This window comes from Rhinolophus sinicus, linkage group LG03, assembly GCF_036562045.2.
Source record: "Rhinolophus sinicus isolate RSC01 linkage group LG03, ASM3656204v1, whole genome shotgun sequence".
Classification (NCBI taxonomy): Eukaryota; Metazoa; Chordata; class Mammalia; order Chiroptera; family Rhinolophidae; genus Rhinolophus; species Rhinolophus sinicus.
Window position 1 is genome coordinate 191,830,732 of NC_133753.1, and position 22,899 is coordinate 191,853,630.

At 40.1% G+C, this 22,899-nt stretch overlaps 1 protein-coding gene across 2 annotated transcripts in view; it reads left to right on the forward strand.

Moving 5' to 3' along the window:
- The first annotated feature begins 2,445 nt into the window (after window positions 1–2,445).
- Window positions 2,446–22,899, forward strand: part of CTNND2 (catenin delta 2) — an 826,448-nt gene continuing 805,994 nt past the window's right edge. The window contains exon 1 of one of the 2 annotated variants that reach the window (XM_074329072.1): window positions 2,446–2,686. In XM_074329072.1, coding sequence (XP_074185173.1) covers window positions 2,650–2,686 — 37 coding nt within the window. In that variant the 5' untranslated portion in view covers window positions 2,446–2,649. The remainder of the gene's footprint in view (window positions 2,687–22,899) is intronic. The other variant, XM_074329071.1, reaches the window with a different exon arrangement.

Below are 22,899 nucleotides of genomic sequence, written 5' to 3' on the forward strand. Positions count from 1 at the left end.
TCTTTTAACTGTGTTTTTCAATATTATCTAATTGTGCATTTAATAATAGTATCTTAAGTTACAAATTATTTTAGAAGAATAGGCATCACAAATGTCCCACTGAAATCAGGCACACAGCAAATTAAATCAAAGGAGTCCAGGGCATGACTGGTTTCCTTACATACCCACCTTACCCACCCTCTAAAGAAGTCTGTGGGGACTGCCTATGGCTCATTTCCAAGGATTATAATTAGAAAATAGGGTTTGCCATTGCTCATCTCAAAAATAACTCTAAGAAAACTTTAGAAAAGTATTTCTTAATGTAGATCTATATAGGCATAAAACAGATTTATTTTCTGTGGATAGTATCTATGTACCTATTTCAAATTTAATGCAAAATGTAACTGACCTCCCCTCAACCCTCCCTCCCCTCACGTCCCCATGACTTGAGTTAAAAGATGCAAAGAGAAGTACAGGTTAAAAAAAAAAAAATCTGAGCACAGCTAAGGTGGGAACAGAGAGAAAATCCTTTCAAATGTAACGTGGCCTAATGGATATAGTGCTGCTAATTGGTCTTGTACCAAGTACTCCATAGTAATTGAACTGCTTTTCTGACAACTAAAATAAAAAGTATAGTTCAACATGTGCTGGAAAAAAATGGTCCTGCAGCGTCCTTCCTCAATATGGAATCAGCTTCAAACTTGGAGCCAGGCTGGGGGCGGAGAAAAGACTGAGCATTTGCTTTGCCGTCAAAGTCCTTGCATAACCGGCAGTTCCTTGCTTTTATTTCTACCCATTTAACCTAAAACTTTTCTCCTTTGTTCTTTCTTCAAATTTTATTTCAACTTACTCCAAAGTATAATAAAGAATAGCTCTGGACAAATATTCAAGTCGTTTGACTTTGTTGGATAATGTTTTCTGACACAAGAGAAGCACTTTAGTGCTGAGACTCTCAGTCCCCAAATCCCAGTGATTATAATTTCCCGGATTCTGTCATGCCTATCTGGGTCTCAGAAACCAGCTCTGGGGAGGGGTGGTGCACTCAGCCTGCCCATGTCTTGTAAATGCAGGAGGGGTGAGGGCCACCATGACTTCCGAAACAGGTACATGTATGAATCAAGGCCCAGAGATGTTTCATGGCGTGGGTCTTGTTTTGTAACGAGACATCCACCGTTCACTGCAGTGATTCTACTCGTTGTATTTCACAGCAAGAGAGGCGTAGAGACGTCCCGAAGGAGTCGATGAGCTGTCAGACCATGGGGTGATAGAAAAACAAAATCTGCAGGCTGGATAAGAAGGCTACAGGGAAGGAACAGGTAACAGTTGCCATTTTAGCCCGGGAGACGGAAAAGTGGAGGAGAAAGAGAAGGTGGCAGAGGAGCAGAAGGAAGAAAGAGGAAGAAAAAGGAGGAAGGGGAACTTATTATTGCAATGTAGTCCAGTTCCAGACCGGACAAGGGTCTTTCTTGCAGGAAATTTACATCCATTCCAGGTTCAAAACCAGAGGGAATTTGCTTAAGGGGAAAGACTGTCCATCCTGGAAAAGTATGTTTGATCTAAGCATTGGAGGTGACTGTGAAATTGGACGTGCGCTGTGGGGAAGACCACGGATATAGTGCTGCTTTGCTCTAGAACCACAGAACTCAAGAACATGCACCTCCCCCCAGCAGCATGCACAGTTAGCCTGCCCCCTCCCTGGCCCCGACGCACACAGAAGCCATTCTAGAACACCCTCGGCCCTGGCCCCTTTGTTTGCAGGCTGACAGCTGCCCCACCACAATTAACTGTCAGCATCATGCACGTGAATGAGGGAACCGGCCTTTTGAGAACCGCTCAACGCGGGGTTCCAGGCCCTCCTCGGGTCTCTTCCAGCTCTCTCCTGGTTCCCGAGCATCCACCCATCTCAGGGCCAGGGTGTGCGTTCCCAAGGATGCTCGGCCCTCTCCCAACCCGCAGCCTCCTCCCCTCTCTCCTGCTGCTGCTGCTGTTGCTGCTGCTGCCGCGAAAACCAGGAGAAGTGGAATGCGCACGGCGAAGCGCCGCGCTCTCGCGGCGGCACTGGGCATGCTCGGCGCCCAGGGCAGGTTTGGGCGGCGGGGCGGACGCTTCCTCACTCGCCGGGCGCCCGAGCCGGCCGCCGAGGCATAGGTGGAGGCTGAGGCTGCCGCACGCCGCGGGAGGAGCGTCGCCCTCGGCAGCGGCACAGGTGGCGCGGGCCGCGCGCGGGGCGCAGCACGGGAGCGCTCGGCGCCGGGCGCCGCGGCGGCCCCAGGCTCGCGCCCGCGGCGGCAGGCGGCCGAGCGGAGCAGCGGGCGAGGCGGCTATTCCAGCTCGGGCGGCGGCAGAGGCGGCGGCGGCGGCGGCGCCCGGAGCCGGGAGGAGCCCGGAGGAGCCCCGAGTCCGCGGAGCCTGCGGAGCCGTGCAGGGGGCGCTGCGCTCGCCGCGCTCGGAGGGGCCGCCGGGCCGGGCGCCGCGCACTCGCGTCGGGAGCCGCCTCTCCCCCGCGGCGCTCGCCCTTTCGCCCCGCCAGCATCACTTGTCCCGCGGCCGCGCTCAGACAACAAAAGCGGAAGATGCTGCAGTTGGGCAAGGTCAGGACCTTGCCCTGAAGCCGGGCGGCGGCGCGCACGCCTTTTCCCGGACCGAGGAGCTGTCGCTGGCGGCGGGTGCATGTTCGCGAGGAAGCAATCGGGCGCCGCGCCGTTCGGTAAGTTGCCTGCGCCGGCTGCCGGGGCCGGGCGCATCCTCCTCCTCGCCGCCGGTGGGGGTTGGTCCTCGGCTGCCAGGCGGCTGGCGGCGGCGCCTGCTGCATGGTCCAGCCAGCCCGGGGAGGACCGCGGTCGCGCCCGCTCTCCTCTCGGAAGACGGTCTGACCGAATGCGGGCCGGGGTCAGTACCTCTCTTGGAGCGGTTACCAAGTGGCTTCTCTGCGTGCTCCCCCTCCCCGCCACCCGTCACCCCCGGAGGAGGCGTATATAGGGCAACACCAACAATACTGCTCCCCGCCACCCTCAAGAACATACTCGTTGCGTTTATGACGCCCCTCAATATACAGGAGAAGACGGGGTGGGGGTGGGGAGGACTTCCCTCCAGTCTTTTGCCCTTATGTTCAATGTCATTACGATGTTTGGCTAAAACAAAATGGAAATACTTAGTCATATGCATCCATGGCCATTTCTTCAGGCTCCCGCTGCTTGCCAGACCCAGAGCCCCTTTGGTCTATATTTAGCGGTTTCCGAGCAAGCATTTTCAGCTCAATTCACAGGTTTCGGGGGCTTCTGCGTCCTGACAATAGACTGCGAGGCTCTGGGAAGCGCCTCCTGAATTCCAGGTTTGGAAAGCTGTGAATATGTACGGGAGATGCGATGCGATGTTCGGGTGATCGCTAATTAATGGCCGAAAGGAAAGCTGCTTTTCTTTTTTGCCGACCTTCCTCTTCTTCTGGTGTGTAATGTGTTTCCATCGATTGCTTCTCAGCTGATTGGAGCCACTACGTTCAGAATTTAGTCGTTAGAGAAGTGGTGCAGCCTTCCTGGTCTGTGTGGTAGGAAAACAGTCCTAGGGATTGTTGGTGTGTGTGTGAGTGTGTGTGTGTGTCCCACAAAGAACAGTTACTTCCAAAACGCCTAAAGTTGTGGTTCGCTGTCAATGTGAGGGCAGTGAAGGGTGTGGAAAAAGGAAAGAGGGGCAGGTTGTGGTTCCAGGGTGATCCCCCCACTCCCCCCGTGTGCTTCAGTTGAACTGATCTGATACGCTTTGGCTCTGAAAGGTGTCATTAACATGCATGCCTAATGTCATCAAGTAAATACCTTGGTTTAGAAAAGGGATAGATTGTAACCATGGTATTTGGCCTGACATGTATAGATTTTCACTTTTAGCAACTATGTGACAGATTTAAAACGCTGGGAATTTTCTGCAAGGACTTCCATTGAAATAGGGAGGTGCTGAAACTACCTGAGTTACCTCATCGTGTGTCCCCACTTCAGTAGCTCAGGCTGCTGATGGCAGTTCAGTTCATCTTTTTGCTGTTAGTAATTCACCTACCAGATTGAAAGGCTTGGAGCTGTACCACTTCTAGAATCCCAGGAAGTCTTTGATATGACTCATATCAAATTACAGGGATGAAACCCCATGATTCTGGGGGCTCGCTCTATGAGGAGTATGACAGAGGGGCGGGCAGCCTCAAATCTGAACCAGAGTCTTTAAACTGCTTTAAAATCTCTTTACTACATGCAGAATCCATTTGCACTGTTTTGGGGGAAAATGGTCAGTGGCATCCTTATTGGTCTGCGAGTTTCCAAATCTCTGAGCTTGAAGGAAGAGACTGCGTTTGGAGTCAGATGTTGAAATTTGGGAGGCCTGTAATTATACAGCTAACAAGTCTCAGCATTGCAGAAAGACCAGGAGGGTCTCTGCAGCTCCAGCAAACTGAAGAGTGGGATGAGTTTCACCTGTATTGCTTTTGTTTCACCTTATTCTCATTCAGAGAACTTTCCAGGAGCACTTTGAACCCACTATCATGCTTATTGCATTGTTTTAATATAAAATTTCTTTGAAAAACAAGCAACATGTGAAGTAGACGTTCATTTCTCTTTTCACTTTTCCTTGTGCGTGTACTGTTTCGGTTTTAAACATGATTCTGAAAGGGCTACTAGATATTGTTCTGTGCCTGTGTGCAGGCGGAGAGCAGCTGAGAGGCACGGGAAGAACTACATGTATTGTATATGTGAATTTTATGTCATGCTGTGGACTGAAAATGATAGCACCTGATTGAATGGCAATTTTAATAAGTACATGAGGTTGTGGCTCTAATGAAATTGTCAGTCTTGTGGAAGGGGTTATTTAATTTGGTGTATGTTTGCATAGTTGTGTAACCTAATCACTATAGATATCACTAATATTTTCATTGTAATAAAAGTCGTGCACTGTCAAATAACAGCAGTTCCATCAATTTCACATCTTTCAATAGAATACAGGGCAATTCTTTCTCCCAGTAAAATGGTTCATCAGAGAGAGAAAATGAAATTCAAGTGATATTAGTTGGAAAATGCAATTTATAGTTTTCTTAAATAATTTCTAAGGATGGTATCACTTTCATAATGATCTTTAAAATTCAAAATGAAGTTATACAATTCTCAGACACAACATTACTTTTGACATAGAACTGAATATGCAGTGCTCTTCCTGACAGTTACGGAACCTATTAGTTACTGCTGTGCCTTCCCAAAGTTCTCTTTTATATGGTGTGCATTGATGTGGAATTGGTGACGAGTTCTCCAGAGTAATTTCATCAAAGTTTTCATCAGATTGTCCTTATGTAAGAAAACGTCCAAGTTACATTTGAAATAATTTGTTGTAACTTGTCCATAAAGTCTGGTATACTTTGTATGGGCCAATATATCTGGTTATAACAAGACAGTTGAACTAAAATAGGAACTGTTGCGAAAAGTGTTCTTTTTTCTTTGTCTCATGATTATCAACAGGAGATAGGAACACCCATTTATGGTTGCTTCTCTGTGTGAATGTTATTTTCACTTCTTTAGTGGGAAATTGTTGATGTTAGGTTAGTATCACTTTTCCTAAAAGTTTCAATAAGATTTTTATTTTTAAAAGATGCCACCTAGTTGACAGTACTTAAACTTGAATACCGTAATTCAGAGAGTGGACAAATACCAAAATAAAACGGGCAGATATTTTAAAATCCAGTTCTTCTGTAGAAGATTTCATACCATGGGTCTTTGCCGGCTGATTTACAAGTCAGAAATACACTTTCAATCCAAATTTTTCAGTTGGTTTCCATAATGGTTTTCATTATCCATATTCCAGAGGTGTCCTCGGGGCCACAGTTCTTTAATGGCTTTGTGATAAGTGTTATGTGGATGTGGGTGAAAAATTAATTTGAGTGGGAATAGTTCATGATACTTGTTGCTGTCTTCAAGTTTATCTGATTTTATGCCAAAGCAACAGCTTTTTATATTAATGTCAAATATTAAACATGTCATAGATAAATAGTTTCTATCACATTGTCTGCCAATCTAGACTACTGATTAAATAAACTGCCTGGTTGGGTTTAATGAATCCAATTATATTCAGAAACAGTACCTCCAACACAGGAAACTCATGGAAGTATTTTATCATATTATGCCTTTAGTCCATGAAAAATGTTGAGACTCATAACAAAAATGTGCAGTTATGACACCTCCAGTTGTTTATCTTTTGATCACATAGCAGCTAAGTGTAATTTCAAGCTCCATATCATGGTTAATTGATTTGTAGGAAATGTCTTAGCTGTATTAGAATATTGAAGTTATACTCTGTATCAATTAGTTTTTGACAAATTGGGAATAATGGCTAAATAAGTGAAACAATGCTTCCCAGAAGCTTTCCATCTTAGACAAATAGCCACCTGTATCCTTTGGCCAGACTCCTGAAAAGTTATCTGTAAAAGGAATTATGTATATTGAAACTTATTCCATTAATTGTTGTCATGCAGGGACTCATGCGGGGTCTCAGCTCCCGCTCCCCACATAAGAACGCAGGACATGGTGAGGCCAAAAAGAAACACCCACGGAGCCATAGATAGGGGAATCATACCACTATATTCTCCCTGGCGCTGGTGGCTGGGATGGAGACACAGGAAGCAGGAGCCACACTATCCACAAGCTGCCGTCCACTTGTCTCTGCCACCCAATCTCACTTGCTAGCTGCAATCCGCTGTGCTAACTGCAATCCGCTCTTGCTAGCTCAGCCACCATCTTCTTGCTAGCCCCCATTTTGCTGCTAGCGTAGCCACGGCAGTTATATTAGTGGCCAATGGCTCACTTGTTATAGCTGACGACCAACTAGCCACAGCTAATGGCCATCCAGTCACAGTTGATGGCCATTTACTACCTGAGTGAGCACCTTTCCACATGAGGGCGAGAGCCTGGAAACTGCGCTCCTGGCTCTGTCCCCACAATTATCATTTCAGATCACAAATGTATTTCTAGAGAATAAGTTGAGTTCTGCCCTACAATGAATAAATTAATATATGAGAATATATATATACACACACGCGTGCACACATACATACACATAGAGGGTGACAAAAAAATGTATACACATTTTAAGAAAGGAAAACTGTATTAAAATTGTAATAATATATACCGATAACAGAAGATGAATACAAGTCACGTTTGACTTCTGCTATTACAAGAGGTGCTCAAAGTCTTTACCATCAGTGTCCAGACACTTCTGATTATGGTGAACTACTGCTGGAGCAACGTTGACCAAAGTGTACACTTGTATGCATTTTTGGCATCCCTGTTTTGTGTGTGTGTGTGTGTATGTGTATATGGATATTGTGGAGGCAGAGCCAGGAGTGCAGTTTCCAGGCTCTCTGGCCTCACATAGAAAGGTGCTGACTCAGGTAGTAAATGGCCATCAACTGTGGCTAGTTGGCCATCAGCTGTAACCAGTGAGCCATTGACCACTAATATAACTGCTGTGGCTACGCTAGCAGGAAATGGGGTCTAGCAAGAAGATGGTGGCTGAGCGAGCAGGAGCAGATTGCAGTTAGCACAACGGAGTGTGGTGGAGTGTGGGTTGCAGATTCTGTGGCTCCTGCCTCCGGTGTCTCCAACCCAGCCGCCAGCGAGAATATAGTGGTATGACTCCCCTACCTATGGCTCCGTGGGCGTTCCTTTTTGGCCTCATCATATCCTGCGTTCCTATGTGGGGAGCAGGAGCTGAGACTCCGCAGGCCGCCCTGCATGACAGATATATATTCTAGTTTAATGCTTTTTTGGATTCTGTTTCAGATAGGTGCCGAGAGGTGGAGAGAGTACCAGTTTTGGGTGGATCCTAGCTCTGTCTCCTCTTAGCTTAGTTCTTGGCTGTTTCTGTGATTTTCAGATTTTAGCTTAGTGTTTTCAGCTGTAAAATGGGTATGACAAGAAAGAATACCTCAACAGATTGGTTTCAGGATAAAGTACTTGAATGCGTAAGTACATAAATGACTTGTAAATTGTAAACATTTGTAGAAACACAAGCGATATATCTACATATTAAGATGGATACTATGCTCCCTTTATTTATCATAAAAATATGTATATAGGCCACTGCCTTCTGACAAATGGATTTATTCTCACCTTACCTGTATTGTAATATTTATTATGTAGATTAGCATAGAAAATATATCAAATAGTCTACTCTGTAGCATAACAGTGTTTTATGTACTAAAATATATAATAGTTAGCTAAAAGAGAAGTAAATTATATCTCCCAGCACCATTATTAAAAGAAGATTCTAATCTAATAGTCAGAAATGGCAGAACTTTGGTACTGTTAATAGCATTATATTATTATCTTATAATAATATAATAAATCAATCTTAATCTTATATTAAGATTAAATTTTCTACAAAGATTAATATTGTATGAAGAATATTATAGACAGTTTAATAAGCATCACTCTTGGTAAGATCAACTGTTAAACATTTGCTATTTAGTAGCACAGAGCATGAGGCCCATCATAATATAATGTGACAAAGAAAAGAAACCATAAAATACCTAAATTTATTCCATAAAGACAACACCCGCCACACCACATACCTCTCCACCCCACCTCCTACTAAAATCAAATTCTTGAAACAAAATAAAAGTGTGCATCGTTACCTCTTAGATAATAAAATGGTCATTTCTACTTGTCATTGCACTCTTGGTAGCCTCAGTGAAGTACCCAACTCCTCTGAGTTTGCTTATGCCCAGCTCCAGCAAAGTAATTCTCTGATCTTCAGCGACTTAATTTTAATGATAATAATGCTTGGCCGTATCTTAGAAGTTGTTACAGAATGTGACCTGTATAATAGCAGACTCATTTATCTTCAACTGAAAAACATTTTGACAATAAATACGGTTATTTATATTCAAATTTATGTGTTGTTGTGGGAACTGCCAATTATATGTTACAAGAGTAAAATACATGGTCTAATAAAAGACCTTTCTGGATTTTGGATGAAGTGGGCAGGTGAGCCAATTATGTTTGGTTATATGAATGTAAGCGTTACGATTTCTACAAGTTTTGAATGATACGGAACATATTAGTAAATGGGCTGTTTAGTTTATAACATTAGATGATAGAAATAGTTAATTCTATCATTAAAATTAGTAAATACCTTTATCCTGCAGAGGTAAAGTTTAGAGTTTCCTCAGTAATGTTTTTGCTTACTGTGATTATTATAACTAGCCTTAGAAATTTGATCCAATAGATATGAATTAAGAAAAATGAATTTGCTATACAGGTTTTATATAATTCATTATTTTGGTTTAGGAGCCACTTCATAATCTTATAATACTTATTGTAATCTTTTCTCATTTAAATACACAACAACATAAACAGCAGAAAGGTCTATATTTAGCTTAAGTTATAAAAGATACAGAAACGTAGATTGTTGGTATCTTTAAAGATCCGAGTAAATATCACCTCTACCAACCCTTCCAGGTTCTAAACAAGTTGGGATATAGGAAGAAAACAAGTATAAAGGAGTGGCCACCATGAGTGAAATGTCAGTTTTGATTAAATACAGCTTGGTGTGATGCCAATGGCATCCCAGGATCTTGGCCTTCTTCCCCTCCCTGCTTCCCTCAGGGACAGAGATGCCCCTGAAACCCAGAGCCCAAGCACTGCTCTCTACGGGCAGGGAGATCTCCAGTGGAAGAAGGAAGATCAAGCTGAGCTGTTTCCTTAATTCTTCAGAGGCAGGGAAAGTGGAAGACTGGAGAGAGGCCACAGGTGTTACATTCATTAAGTTCTCTTCACCTGGAAGGAAGCATCGTGAGTAGGGAAGAAATGTCCCTCATTGACATGGTTTATAAAGAATTCTGGTTGTGGAATTCTGGATATAGTAGCTTGTGCAGTATTTTGCTTAGTACTTGAGCTCTTTAAATGTTTAATAGAATTTTGACACTATATCAGGAATTATCAGGGGAGTGTCTAATGCCCTGGCTGATTTATAGAGAATATGGTCCATAAAATTCAGCTGATTTATATATTACCAACTTTAAAATAACTCACTCTCAGTGTTTTTCCCCTACTCCTCATGTTAGATTTTGACTGCCTGTAATTGGATAGCTTTGGAAGTGGTGAGAATTGAGCATAAAAAGAACAGAGTCAAAATCTGACTTCCCAAACCATATATAAATACTGATCCATGCTACCTTTTATCCATAGCACTTTCTATCGCAGTGTAGATAATTAGAGTTTGGCTGTCATTTAATGTTTTAACTTTTAATAGGAGCAATCACAGACAGTCAATAAGGAAGAAAAAACTGAATTTCCAAATAGACACGATGTTTTATTTGACTCCGAGCATGACTACTCAACCTAAAAAAAGGATCACTTCTTAAAATAAATTTTATTCTTCCCTCTCAAATATTTTATTTGGACTTTCAAACATTAGAGTAACAGAGCAATTATTACCTTCAGTAACACAGAATAATTTAATTTCTGGGAAGAGCAACTTCTTTGGCAGCAAACCAAGTCTCCCAAGTATAAAAGAGCCCAGATTCCGTCTCTCGTCTCTAATACAATCCTCGCTGGTGCTCGGCATATTTTCTTGGAGTCACTGGATGAGGAGGTGGATGAGTTCTCCAGAAAAGCACACAAGTTCAGTGGGCATCACGTGAACAGTTTCAGAGGCAGAAATCGTGAAAGGTGGTACAGATAGGCTGGCGCTTCCAGCGTAGCGGTGACACTGGCTGGAGTTGCGTTGGAAAGAAACATGTGAAGCCCAAAGAAGATGCATAGATATGTCATGGCACCTCTATCCAGAGGACGGTTATGCAGCTATGAGGTATCCTCTCAAAGAATAATCCATTATATAGGAAGTATTCGTGGTACTGAAGGGTAAGAAGAAAGTCAAGGCAGAAAACTATACTGACTGATGCTCAGAATACTCGTACGTACTCACACACGCACCCACACAGATACGAGAGCGCAGCGTTTAACAGAGGCTGTGTTTTGTTCTTTATATATTCTCTTTCCACCAAATATATTGTAGTTGGATATATATTGCATCATTACACAGGAAAAAAAGCATGCCTTTACATGAGAAGAATATTAATATATTTGCTTTGATATAAATTGCATTAATTATCTGGACGCCTGACTGAAAGGCATCATTCTTCATGTGCAATATATGTGTATTACTCGTACTCTAATCAGTGCAATATGTAGATTTTATCTGTTTTTAAATTTGAGAAAGTTTAGCAAGTTGGTGTCTTGAGAACTCTACAGCACGTTAGTGAAACATTCTTTTTCAAAAAATGTATTTCTTTTCAGAAGTAATGCATGCTCATTAAAAGTTTGAAAATATGGAAATGATAAAAAAGAAGCTAAAGTTCATGCATGAACTCAAGCACCAGAAATGACTATTTTTAGCGGAAATGCTAACCCATATGCATTTTTTAATTTAGAAGATTTCTCATATTCTGTTTTGTTACTGTTTCACGTGTAAGGGGGCTTTTAATTGGTATTCATTTTTAGTGTCTGTTTTTCATGCCTTTATATAACATTTACTTAAATGACTTGCTATTTTTGGAGATTGATGGCACTTTCATTTTCTGGCAGTATATATGATGGTGTGATTAAAGCTAAATAGTTTTCGTGAGGTTATTTTCTCTAGATTAAGTCCTAGAACTTGATGTTTTCAACACTGTTGACATATGTTGTCAAATTGTCCTCCAGAAAGAATATATAATTTATGTTTCTTTCAGAAATTCAGGAGTGTGCCAGTTTCCCCATGATTTCAACAACACCGGGTATTATAATTACAAGAAAAAAAAATTCAAAACAACAAATTTTAATTAGGTAGAGGGAAAATTGTGTTTTCCTGTGATTTAATTTACTTCTCTTTGAATATGACTGAGGTTAAATATTACATAAGTTTATGATGCACTCCTAATTCTTTTGTGAATTGTCTTTTGCACATTTCTCAACTGTTTTTTTTTTCTTTTTGCCTTGTTACTGATTTGTATTACTTGTCTATAGTAATTTTATTAGCCTTTACCATATTTTATCCATTCCTTATTTTGTTCTTCTTTTTAAGGCATAGTTCTAAAGCTTGTAGTTAGATGTATACCCTTTTCCTAGGGCATTCTTCTTTAAGGGAGCATTCCGTTGCTCCCTGATTTCGTGTCTCAGAGGTAAACACAGCAATGGGGCAAGCGATGGAGGGAATAGCTTCATAGTTGCATCTCAACTTTTCCATTTCCTTTCAGCAAGTGGATAAGTTACTACTGAGTGTCCTTGTTGATAGAGGGGAAGCAGTAATTCCCGTGTCTTCAGGTTAGTGTGAGGGCAAATGAAGAGCCTATGGACTAAATACATGGCAGATAATCTAGTCTGTTAGTGAACCTCAAACACCTTAGCTGTTTGCACGGTTAAATAATGAAAAGACATACCCTTTTCTGGAATTCTGGCCTTTGCTTTCCCCACATGATGCATAATTACTCACCTGGGCAGGCTCAGGGACCTCTGTGTGAAAGGCCAGGTGTTTGAAACAGTCCTGGGCTCACAGGTGGAAGCTCTTTTTGTCTTCTATTGTCACTTTGCAGTGTGGCCTCCGGTTGTGCCTTACCTTGTCTGCGTGTTTCAAGTTCACTGGGAAGAGTAAATTGGGAAGCCGTTCTTAGGCAGTATATGCTTTTCTATATCATATACACATGTGCATATATATATATATGTCATATATATATGTCATATATACAATGTACATAACCACATAGGACCATGCTTCTCCCCACCCCCACCCATATTGGTAAGCTGCCCCTTTTTATCATTGATCATAATAAAATCCTAGGACAAGAATTGGCACATGGTAAACACATTGTGAGCTACATGTGTGCTTTTGTTTTCAGTGTCAATGATTCAGGAACTAAGATTTGTTTGTTTGCTTTTGGTTTGTTTGGGGTTCTGGGCTCTGTGGTGCTGTGGAGGGAACGTGGGGTTAGTTAGGATTCTGAGTTATGCGATCCAAACCATGCTTGGTACTGGCTTTCTCTTTGTGACCTTGCGTCTGTATCTGTTTTGTCTTTTGTTCATTGGGATCAAAATTCACACTTTTTTCTATGAATGAGAAATGATAATTCACATTCGTCTCCAATACTCCAATACTTTGTGAGGCATAATCATAACAAGCATTTACGTATAAAATATATTCCCTGGAACTTTTGATGTGCTTCAAAAATAGCATTTTGTTTTGTTTTTGAGTTAGAATCGTAGATTTTTCTTGTCTGTAAAACTAAATCTCTGGCCTCCAATACTAATGTGGTTGTAAAATGTCCAATGGTTATAAAGACAAGCCATTGAGTATCACCAAAAGGAAGAATTCTCCTTTATCCATCCGTGGAAGGAATTCCTATTATTTCTATACCATTTCAAAAATTATATCATACCAAATTGGCTCAAAAAACTTCCCTCTGTTTTGTTTGTTTGTTTGTTTCTGCACAAATATTTGCTGCTTAAAAAGGGAGTAGAATGAAACCCTATTATTCCTCCGAGGTTTAAGATGGTACAAATGTCCCCAGAATATTATTTTCTCTCCTAGTGGGCTGTGGAGTCTGGCGCCCAAAAGGCTTTATCAGAACAGTTTTAGAAGTGTGAACCATCGCTGGCTTCCATTTTTTGAGCATGTTTCCTTAAATACTTTGAACAGAATTTCAGAGAATTCTTACCACTCTAACTGTAGCCTGCTAATAGGAATAAATCGTGTAAATCATGTAGGAAATAGCAACTTGAATTTCTTCCCTATTGTCAAAATTTTTGAAGGAAGTACAGAAGGGAAGTTAATATCCCATATTGAGTGTTGTTTCTTAGTGAGGAGCAAAGTTTTAGGCACTAAGAGGAGATGCTAATCATGGTTTTACTCTCCACTTGTAGCAGTTTCAGATCCTTTTCTTGTATAAATCGAAAGTCTTCTTTCTGAAGCTGAGGGCAGGTCACATGATAAATTGTAGAGTGCATCCATGTTTCCTGTTTCTACAGTTGGATAGATCTTAGCTTGCACATGTGAACTGGAGAGAGAAGGAGAGAGTGAGAGAATGGGGCAAGAATATGGCGCTTGCTTGGAGAAACTGACACTTGCTTGGGTGATGGGTGACATCCCTTCTCCTTCTGCAAATACAGACTGTGGGCACAGATGCCTGAGTATGGTCGGGTGAGCTCTGATAGAGGGGGTGGGAGTTTGGTTACCACCTGGTAAAAGAATTGCAAAAATTTTAAGTGAGAAGGAGCAGGTGACTTGAACTTGTTTTGGTAACAGGACTTTTTTAATGGGCTAGTTGATTGATTGATCATTGATCAATACACTTAGTCAATACACTGAGCTGAATATCAGTTCTGAAGTAGCAGTACCTTATAAATAGTAGCAAACCACATGCTACTCCATGGCCACATAATCCTGCTCCCCTCGAAGTGGTTTAGCCATTTCCCGTAGTTGAAGGATGCATATGTCTATCCTTCTCAAACTAGGATTTCAAACTCAGGTGGCCATGCAGCCTTATTTCCCATCACATCCCTAAAATTCTTCCCATTCTCCTATGTGTCAGTTCTATTAAAGTGCATTAGTTTGTACTTTCTAATTGTTTTGTTTAATCAATAATGTTGTATAGATTATATAGGGTGTCAGATGGGTACTAGACTTATCAGGGGTACCAATATAATCAATGGTATAGTAACAGCTATATACGATGTCAGAGGGGTAATAGTAGTAGTAGACTTGGAGGAGGGTGTAAATCACTTTGTGAAGGGTGTAAATGTCTAGTCATTATGTTGTTTTGTACACCTGAAACTAATATAAAAAAATAAAATTAAATTTAAAACAATGTGTTAATTGCTGCTAGGACTCAAGCTCTTTCAGTATTAAATGTAAACAATTTACCCAGTGTAATAACATGAGTATATATGGCTTCTTCCTGGTGGCATGACAGGTTATGCATTTAACAGTAGTGCAGTTATACCTACCGAATGGCAGGTGACACACAGCTGCATGTGGGACAACAGGGTGACAGACTGATAAAGTGCTATCTGGAGTTGAACAGGGTGTGGGAGGAAAAATAAGCGAAGTTATTCTTTTGAATTTTATAGCATGTTAGTCGTTGCGAGCGCTGTCCTATATTTTATGTTTTCAAAGAGAGGATCGGAATTTTGAAAGTGAAGAGTAACAGATTTTTGAACTCAGAGTAGCTTTTGTCGTGTTCGGTTATTCTCCGAAACTCCTTAGGTGATACTCACCTGAGTTTAAATAAACACACTGTTCCTTGCAGTTATTAATCATTCTAGTTAAGTGACATGTGGCGGGTCCAGGACTTGGTGGCTAGATGAGTTTTTCAGTTTTGACCTGAAGACAATGCTCTTGAACTCAGCTGTTTTTACAGTTTCTGTCAATGTCCTTTATGCTTACACAGCTGTGTTTGGTGCCTATCGCCTTTCTTCTTCTTACTTTTTAGGGTGAATTCCTTTGTGGACTCTGAGGTAAAATTCTATTTCATATTTGTACATTACCATTTTTCAATATGTATGCCATGTATTACATTAAATCAGTGCCCATAACTATAGGCATAATTTAATTTTTCTGCTGAACAGTTTTTGTATCAGTAGAGCATTGGTACTATATGGTTACTGCTGATGTGTCTTTGAAAATAGATATCGCCAGTCATTTGGCAACAGGTATGGCTGCTCCTCTGTCCATTACAAGGCACTGAGGAGGGCAGTTGGGGCAGGTGGGTTATCCCTGTACATGCACGTGGTACTCAGCACTTTGCAGTGATTCTCTTGGCACGTGGAAAAATTTGCCGCCATCATATCAAGAAGCTAAGCTGCCTATGCATAATAAGCTCAAAAATACAGATGCAGAGTGAGGTTTCAGGTGTTGTGATGTGCAGAGATGTGATGTTACAGAGAATATCATTATGTCAGAAGAACGCGTGAAGGCGTGTGTGAATCAGCAGGAGAAGATGATAGAACATTGTGACAGCAGGTCTATAGACTGCTCTGTAGAACTGAATAGATAATTGAGTAGCGTGCAGAGTGGCATAAATGCTACCCAAATCCAAATGTAAGAACGTGCCACATTCCCCTCAGTCCCAGAAATGAGAGAAGCACGTCCCATGGCTTGTCTGTTGAGATGCTGCAACCTAACTTTGGTTTCACTCAACGAAAACACTGTAAAAGACTCAGTCAGCTCAGGCTGCCATACAAAACACCATAGACTGAGTGGCTTTAACACATACACTTATTTTTCACAGTTCTTGGGGCTGGGAAGTCGAAGATCAAGGTATCTGCTGATTTAGTTCCTGGTGAGGGCTCCTTTCTTGTCTTGCAGACGGCCGCCCTCTTTCTGTGTCCTTAATGGCCTTCCCTTGGTACATGCATCTCTCTCTCTTCCTCTTAGAAGACCACAGATCCCCTCATGAAAGCCTTATCTCCTGACATAATCTAACCCTAATGACCTCCACAGGACCCAATTCCAGATACTATACATTAGGGGTTGCAGCTTCAACATAGACTTTTTTTTTTTTTTTTTTTTTTGTAAGGGGAGGGTATCAAAAACATCCCATCCATAACAGAGACCATGGGGCAAAACCAGCAAGGTCCCAATGTCAAGGAAGGTCGCAGGTTTGGGGTCTTTGATATTAATTAGTTCTTAAATGCATGAGAATTACTGATCAGTAATGGGGGTCATTCTTTAAAGTATTTAAAATTATTCTTCATTTCATTTTAGATGTTTCACTTTGATTTAGAAAATACAGAATGTGACCCATAGAACAACATGCTAGATAGAATGACTATCTAGGTACACATTTCTATAATTACTAACATATGGTATTCTGAGGTGGTTTTTTGTTTGTTTGTTTGTTTTTTTAATAAGTATTTTTCAAAATTACACTGATGTTTCTCATCTTGGTTGAAGCTCCCACTTCTTACCACCTTCACTCTCACAATGCTGGTCTGAGTTGCCATCATCTCTCACCAGGATTTCTACAACAGGCTGCTGGCTGGCCATCCTGCTTTCCCTCTGCTTCCCTACAGCTCATTCCACAGCAGCCAGAGGGCTCTCTTTAAATCCATTCACATCTTGACTTTGCTTAGAACCCTGATAGTGACAAAGAGAAAAAAGTTCAACCTCTACCTGTGTTTACCGTGTTCCCCCGAAAATTACACCTCGCCGGACCATCAGCTCTAATGCATCTTTTGGAGCAAAAATTAATATAAGACCCAGTCTTATTTTACTATAATATAAGACTGAGTATAATATAATACATAATACTGAGTCTTATATTAATTTTTGCTCCAAAAGATGCATTAGAGCTGATGGTGCGGCTAGGTCTTATTTTTGGGCAAACACAGTATCTGCGCCCTTTCTCCCCCTAGTTTATTAGGCTGCAGCCCCTTTGGCTGTTTTTCTCTGTCCTACTCATCTGGCTAAAGTCGATCCCCTCTTGGTTTCTTGCCTAATAATTACCCTGTTTTATCTTCTCCACAAAATATGAGAACTGGACATGATCCCATTTATTTATTGGTTTGCAAGTTTATTCTCATGTCTGCCCTCATTAGAATGCAACCTCCATGAAGGTTGGTCATTAAAATGACTGTAAATTTCATCCTTTCCTGATGCAGTGTAAACAGAAACTCAAGAGCATTAATGCAGACCTGGCTTCTAAGCAGATGTCTATGCAGGATGAATTTTTAATATATAGTAATCATTGAATCGTATCACCGAATATGTTGAAATAGGAAGGCAGAAGACAGATACTCTGTCACTGAGTGAACGTCAGAGATCAATGCGATGATTAGCTAACAAGCTGCTACATTTCCATGTCCAGATCTAATATAGTGCTTCCACCCATCGGCTCAGTTGTCATGTGATTTCCTAGCTTGCTCAAGTATTGCAGCTTGTTTTTCAAAGGCAGTTTAATCTCGGAGTAAATGGAATACAAATATACCAGGAATTTTGCTGCAAGAGGATATTAAACTTACTTTTAGAACAAAAAATAGACCTGTCAAAGTTTATGTTTTCATGGAATAATAATTATTATCGCAAAGAAAAGTAGTGGACTGTGAAACACAGGGGAATGTTGATTTCAATGAGAACTTTCTGAATATTTGTTTTTATCAAGATAATATCTTAAGAGAAGGTATTGATGAGTATAAGGAAAATTGGGAAAAAATGAACATGTAATTATCAGTAGATAGATTTTCCCACGGTGCATGTATATTATGTTTCCCATTATGTTTAAATTGAAGATGCTATCTATGATTTGGAACATTGCCGATTGAAAGAAAAGTTAATTATTTGAAATTACTACACTACAAAATTGTCTAAATGTGACTCTAGGCATAAGACCTTGAATGCTGTATGTTGGAAATTTTGTTATTTGTTTTATAAAGAATAAATGTTAATGTGTCAGTGATACGGATTTTTTTAAAGTACTGCATACTGTGTTTCCCCGAAAATAAGACCTAGCCGGACCATCAGCTCTAATGCGTCTTTTGGAGCAAAAATTAATAAAGACCCAGTATCATATTAATATTATATTATATTATATTATATTATACCCGGTCTTATATAAAACCCGGTATTATATTATATTATGTTATGTTATGTTTGTTATGTTATGTTACGTTACATTACATTACATTATATAAAGACCCAGTCTTATATATGACCTGGTATTATATTACATTATATTATGTTATATAAGACCCAGTCTTACATAAAAATAAGACTGGGTCTTATAGTAATTTTTGCTCCAAAAGACGCATTAGAGCTGATGGTCCAACTAGGTCTTATTTTCGGGGAAACACGGTAATAAAATATCAGAAGCCAATTAATGTGACTTCAAGAATGGTATTTTAGTAATTACATGTTTAACTTTATTTCATCTCATACAGGAAAAGTTAATGTTAACAGGAAAAGAAATATTTGCTTTTATAAACTTTCATATATCATGTTTGGACTCTGCTATTACAAAAATCCCCTTTTTATTTAAATTAGCTATGCCTTTAGTCAAATTTTATAGTTACATATAAAGCCTGCACATAGAAAATTCTTGAAGTTATTGAACTAGTGTCATTAGATTAGGGCAGTTCCTCTTACTTAATGAATATGTTAAGGTGGTTCCCTTTGATGTTTAAATTGTTGCTGCCCACTCAAGCAATAATTTGATTCAGTTGTCTCTCTCAGAGCACTATATTGGCTACATATTTCTGCATCTTTCACTTTGCATTTTTATGCCTTAAAATCACTGACACTGTTTAGTCTTGGAGAGCAAGCAGTCTGGGGGTTTGTAAAAGAAAATGTGTCATCTCTATACACGTCCAGATGCTGGTAACCTCCTGAGCTGGGTGGAAGGTGACATTTTGGCCCCTTCCCACAATATCCATCTGCACTGTTTACATTCATCATTGATATCTACCAATTTTAGCTTTTGGCTTTGAGTCTTGTACAGAGAAAGAAACGGGACTCTCATGTGACTGTTAACCAAGGGTAGCACATTCCTTGAAAAGGCTTATATTTACCAGTCATTCTGGGAAGTTGGAAAATACAGATCTACGCCTAAATCTCTGTTGTTGAGAATTGGTTAGGACCATATGAAATTGCTAACAGCAACTGCCTTTGACCTACAAAATGGCAATTTAACCTTAATTGTTCATCTCATTAGCTGAGGAGCTAATTAATTATTGCAAAATAACACATATATTTCCCCCCTGAAATTCGCCATTTATTGGGTTAATAACAAATAAGAGATTCAAATTCTCTTGCGTTTTCAAGTATTAAGGGGGATGTGCCAACTGTTGGGTCATGGGAGAAACCTTGATTGGTTTAGAGTTGTCAAGACTGGAAAGAATTAACTTAAGCCTCCGAGAAACTTAAGCTGTCAGCTGGTATGTTGGTCCCGGGGAGTGGGGTGCTAGGTAGCTGTTACTCTGTGTCATAGGTAGCTACTGTTTTTGTCTTTATCAGAGATTCTGTCTTACCTGTTCTTAGTATAGCTATAGGGTTATAATTTTGGTCTTTAAGCTACACTGAATTTATTTAAAGGACAAATGAATGTAATGTTCTAATATTTTCATGAGACTTTTTTCTGCGTTTCATCGATTTTTTTTTTGTTTTTGTACTTTAAAATGTCATATGATCATTCTAAATCAGGGGTGTCCAAACTGTGGCCCGTGGGCCAACTGTGGCCTGCAATCCATTTTTAATTGGCCCGCAGCGAATTCCAAAAATATATTTAGTTTACTTAAATAAACCAGGTGAGGCAATATGTACTTCACCTCGAGTGAGTGGCCCGGCTGTTTGTGTATTTTACCGCATATGGCCCTTGGTAAAAAACGTTGAAAAAAGTTTGGACACCCCTGTTCTAAATGATATTTGAACCCATATTAGAATGCCATTCATTTATATGATTGAAGCCCCTGAGTCGTGACCAAATGTTTACTTTAGACTGAATATGCTGTTAATACTAAATTGGGGGTATTAAACTGTAATTTGATTTCCAAGAATATTAATAAGCAATTCATAAAAATTGTCAATTAAAAAAAAAAAAAACTAGTTTATACCCTTGATGTGATGTGTTGAGAATGGCAGTTGACTTTTATGGCTTCCTCCCAAAAACTTAGAACCTAGTCAGTCATGAGAAAAACATCAGGCAAATATTAAATGAGGGACATTCTACAAAATATCTGATCAGCAAGCCTCAGAACTTTCAAGGTCATGAAAAAAAGGAAAATCTGAGAAATTATCAGAGCTAAGAGGAGCCCCAGGAAACATGAGGACTAAATGTACTGTGGTATCCTGGATGGGGTCCTAGAACAGGAAAAATATTTTAGGGAATAAGTAAATCTGAATAAAGTATGGACTTTAGTTAATAATAATGTATCAGTACTGGGTCATGGGAGAAACCATTGATTGTAACAAATGTATCATACTAATGTAAGATGTTTGTAATAAGGGAAATCAGGTGTGGGGTAAATGGGAATTCTCTGTACCATCTTTACAATTTTTCTGTAAACCTAAAACTATCATAAAAGAAAAAGGTAATTTATTTTTTAAATCTAAATTTAACTCTAAAATGTTTTAAAATGCATGCTGAAAGTTTTTAAAGATCTCCGTAAAGGAAAGGACATTTTTGTTTGATTTTAATAAGCTTGGACAGTGTCCTAATATTATAGAATTGTTATTCAAATTGATTTGTTAATTAATAAATAGTAAATCAGCATCCATGTCCTGGATTTATGTTTAAGGTAAAGGAAGGAAGAATAGTCTCTCAAACTTACCAAAAAAAAAAAAAAAAGAAAAGAAAAAAAAAGAAAAAGAAGCAATAAAAAAGAAAACTCATTTTTTTTGTGTGTTGTTGTACTTTGATGATGGCTTACAATCATACGATATGAATAATTCAAAATTTGTGAAGTTTCTCAATACATTTTGTTTAGTGTGTGACATTTATAGAAGTAAAGGGCATTGCCATCATCTGTTTTGAAAATATTTTAACCATATAAGTGGGAATCTGTACTTCCATCCATGTAATGAGTTTTTATTTTATGAATCATCTTACTGAAAACTTTTAACGCCTCACCACTAGCCAACTGCCACCACCCATGCAGTACCCAGGATGTACCCCTGGTTGCTAAATTTCGCAAGTGAAAATATAGGACACCTAGTTAAATTCAAGTGACAGACAAACAATACTTGTTTGTTTCAGCATAGGTATGTCCCATATATTGCAGGGGACATGTTGTGCTCAAAAAGTCTCTGTTTTTCTGCAATTCACATTCTACTGGACCTAACTAAGCAGTCTCTTGGACACTACAGGGCCTGCAGTTGTCTCGCTTTAGTAATAATAACAAACTTAATAGTTGTTGAGCCTCTATGGTATGCCATAGGCTGTCACACCTTATTTGTGTTAGAGGGCCTTCTCTTGGTTTAATAATTCTTCAACATCACTCTCTTCAATGCCACTTCCTTGCACTAAGCCTTGCCATCTTAACCTCAGCCCAAAGTGAGCGCTGACAGAAATTTTGTTTTCCAGTCACTGTGGAGTATTGCACATACTGCCTTTTATGTTTATTAGCTGCTCACTTGTCAGACTGTGACCTTGAAGGGAGAATGTGTTGTCCTTCTCCGGGTATCTCATACAATTGAGCATAATGTCTTATAGTGTTTTATGATGGAACAAGGTGGTTGTATATCCTTTAGGATACGCTAGGTCATGCTGCTTTAACAAACAGCCCCCACATTTGAGCAGCTTAAAAGGGTAGAAGTCGGTAAGTCTTCAGCACGGCTCTGTGGAAGGTGAGAATGGAGACTTGGATGATCCTGGTCACTCCGGGACCCACCCAGGCTAATGGCTCCTACATCTGAGCGCATTCTTTGTGATCACTGAGTTACTGAAAGGGAAGTGGAAGTTGGGTCATCTGTCACTCAATCCTGTTCCATCAGGCAGAGTGAATTACGTGGCGATGCTCAACTTTCAAGGGAGAGGGAAGCCCAGTACTACCATGTGTCTGGAGGACGAGGAGACCAGCCGCACTGCTGTGCAGCTCTAACCACATCCCAGACAAAGAAATGTTGGTGGAAACTTTGAGAGTTGGACAGCTTACAAATATATTTTAACTCTAGGAGTTACTCTTCGTGAGCCTACAGTTTTTATTAGTAAAACAAAACTTGTTTCAGAATTCTTGCACATATAATGAATGAGGATTTCATATAAATGTAGGAAGAAATGAGTATCAAAGTCTCATTAATGGCACAGAATAAAGCATGAGTCATGATGGGAATAAATATTATGATAACATGCTCAAATAAAATGGTTGCACACTTCAAAGGCGTCTTGCTGGCTTTTGCTATTTCCATGAAAATGAACGTTACCAGAAATGCTGTTCC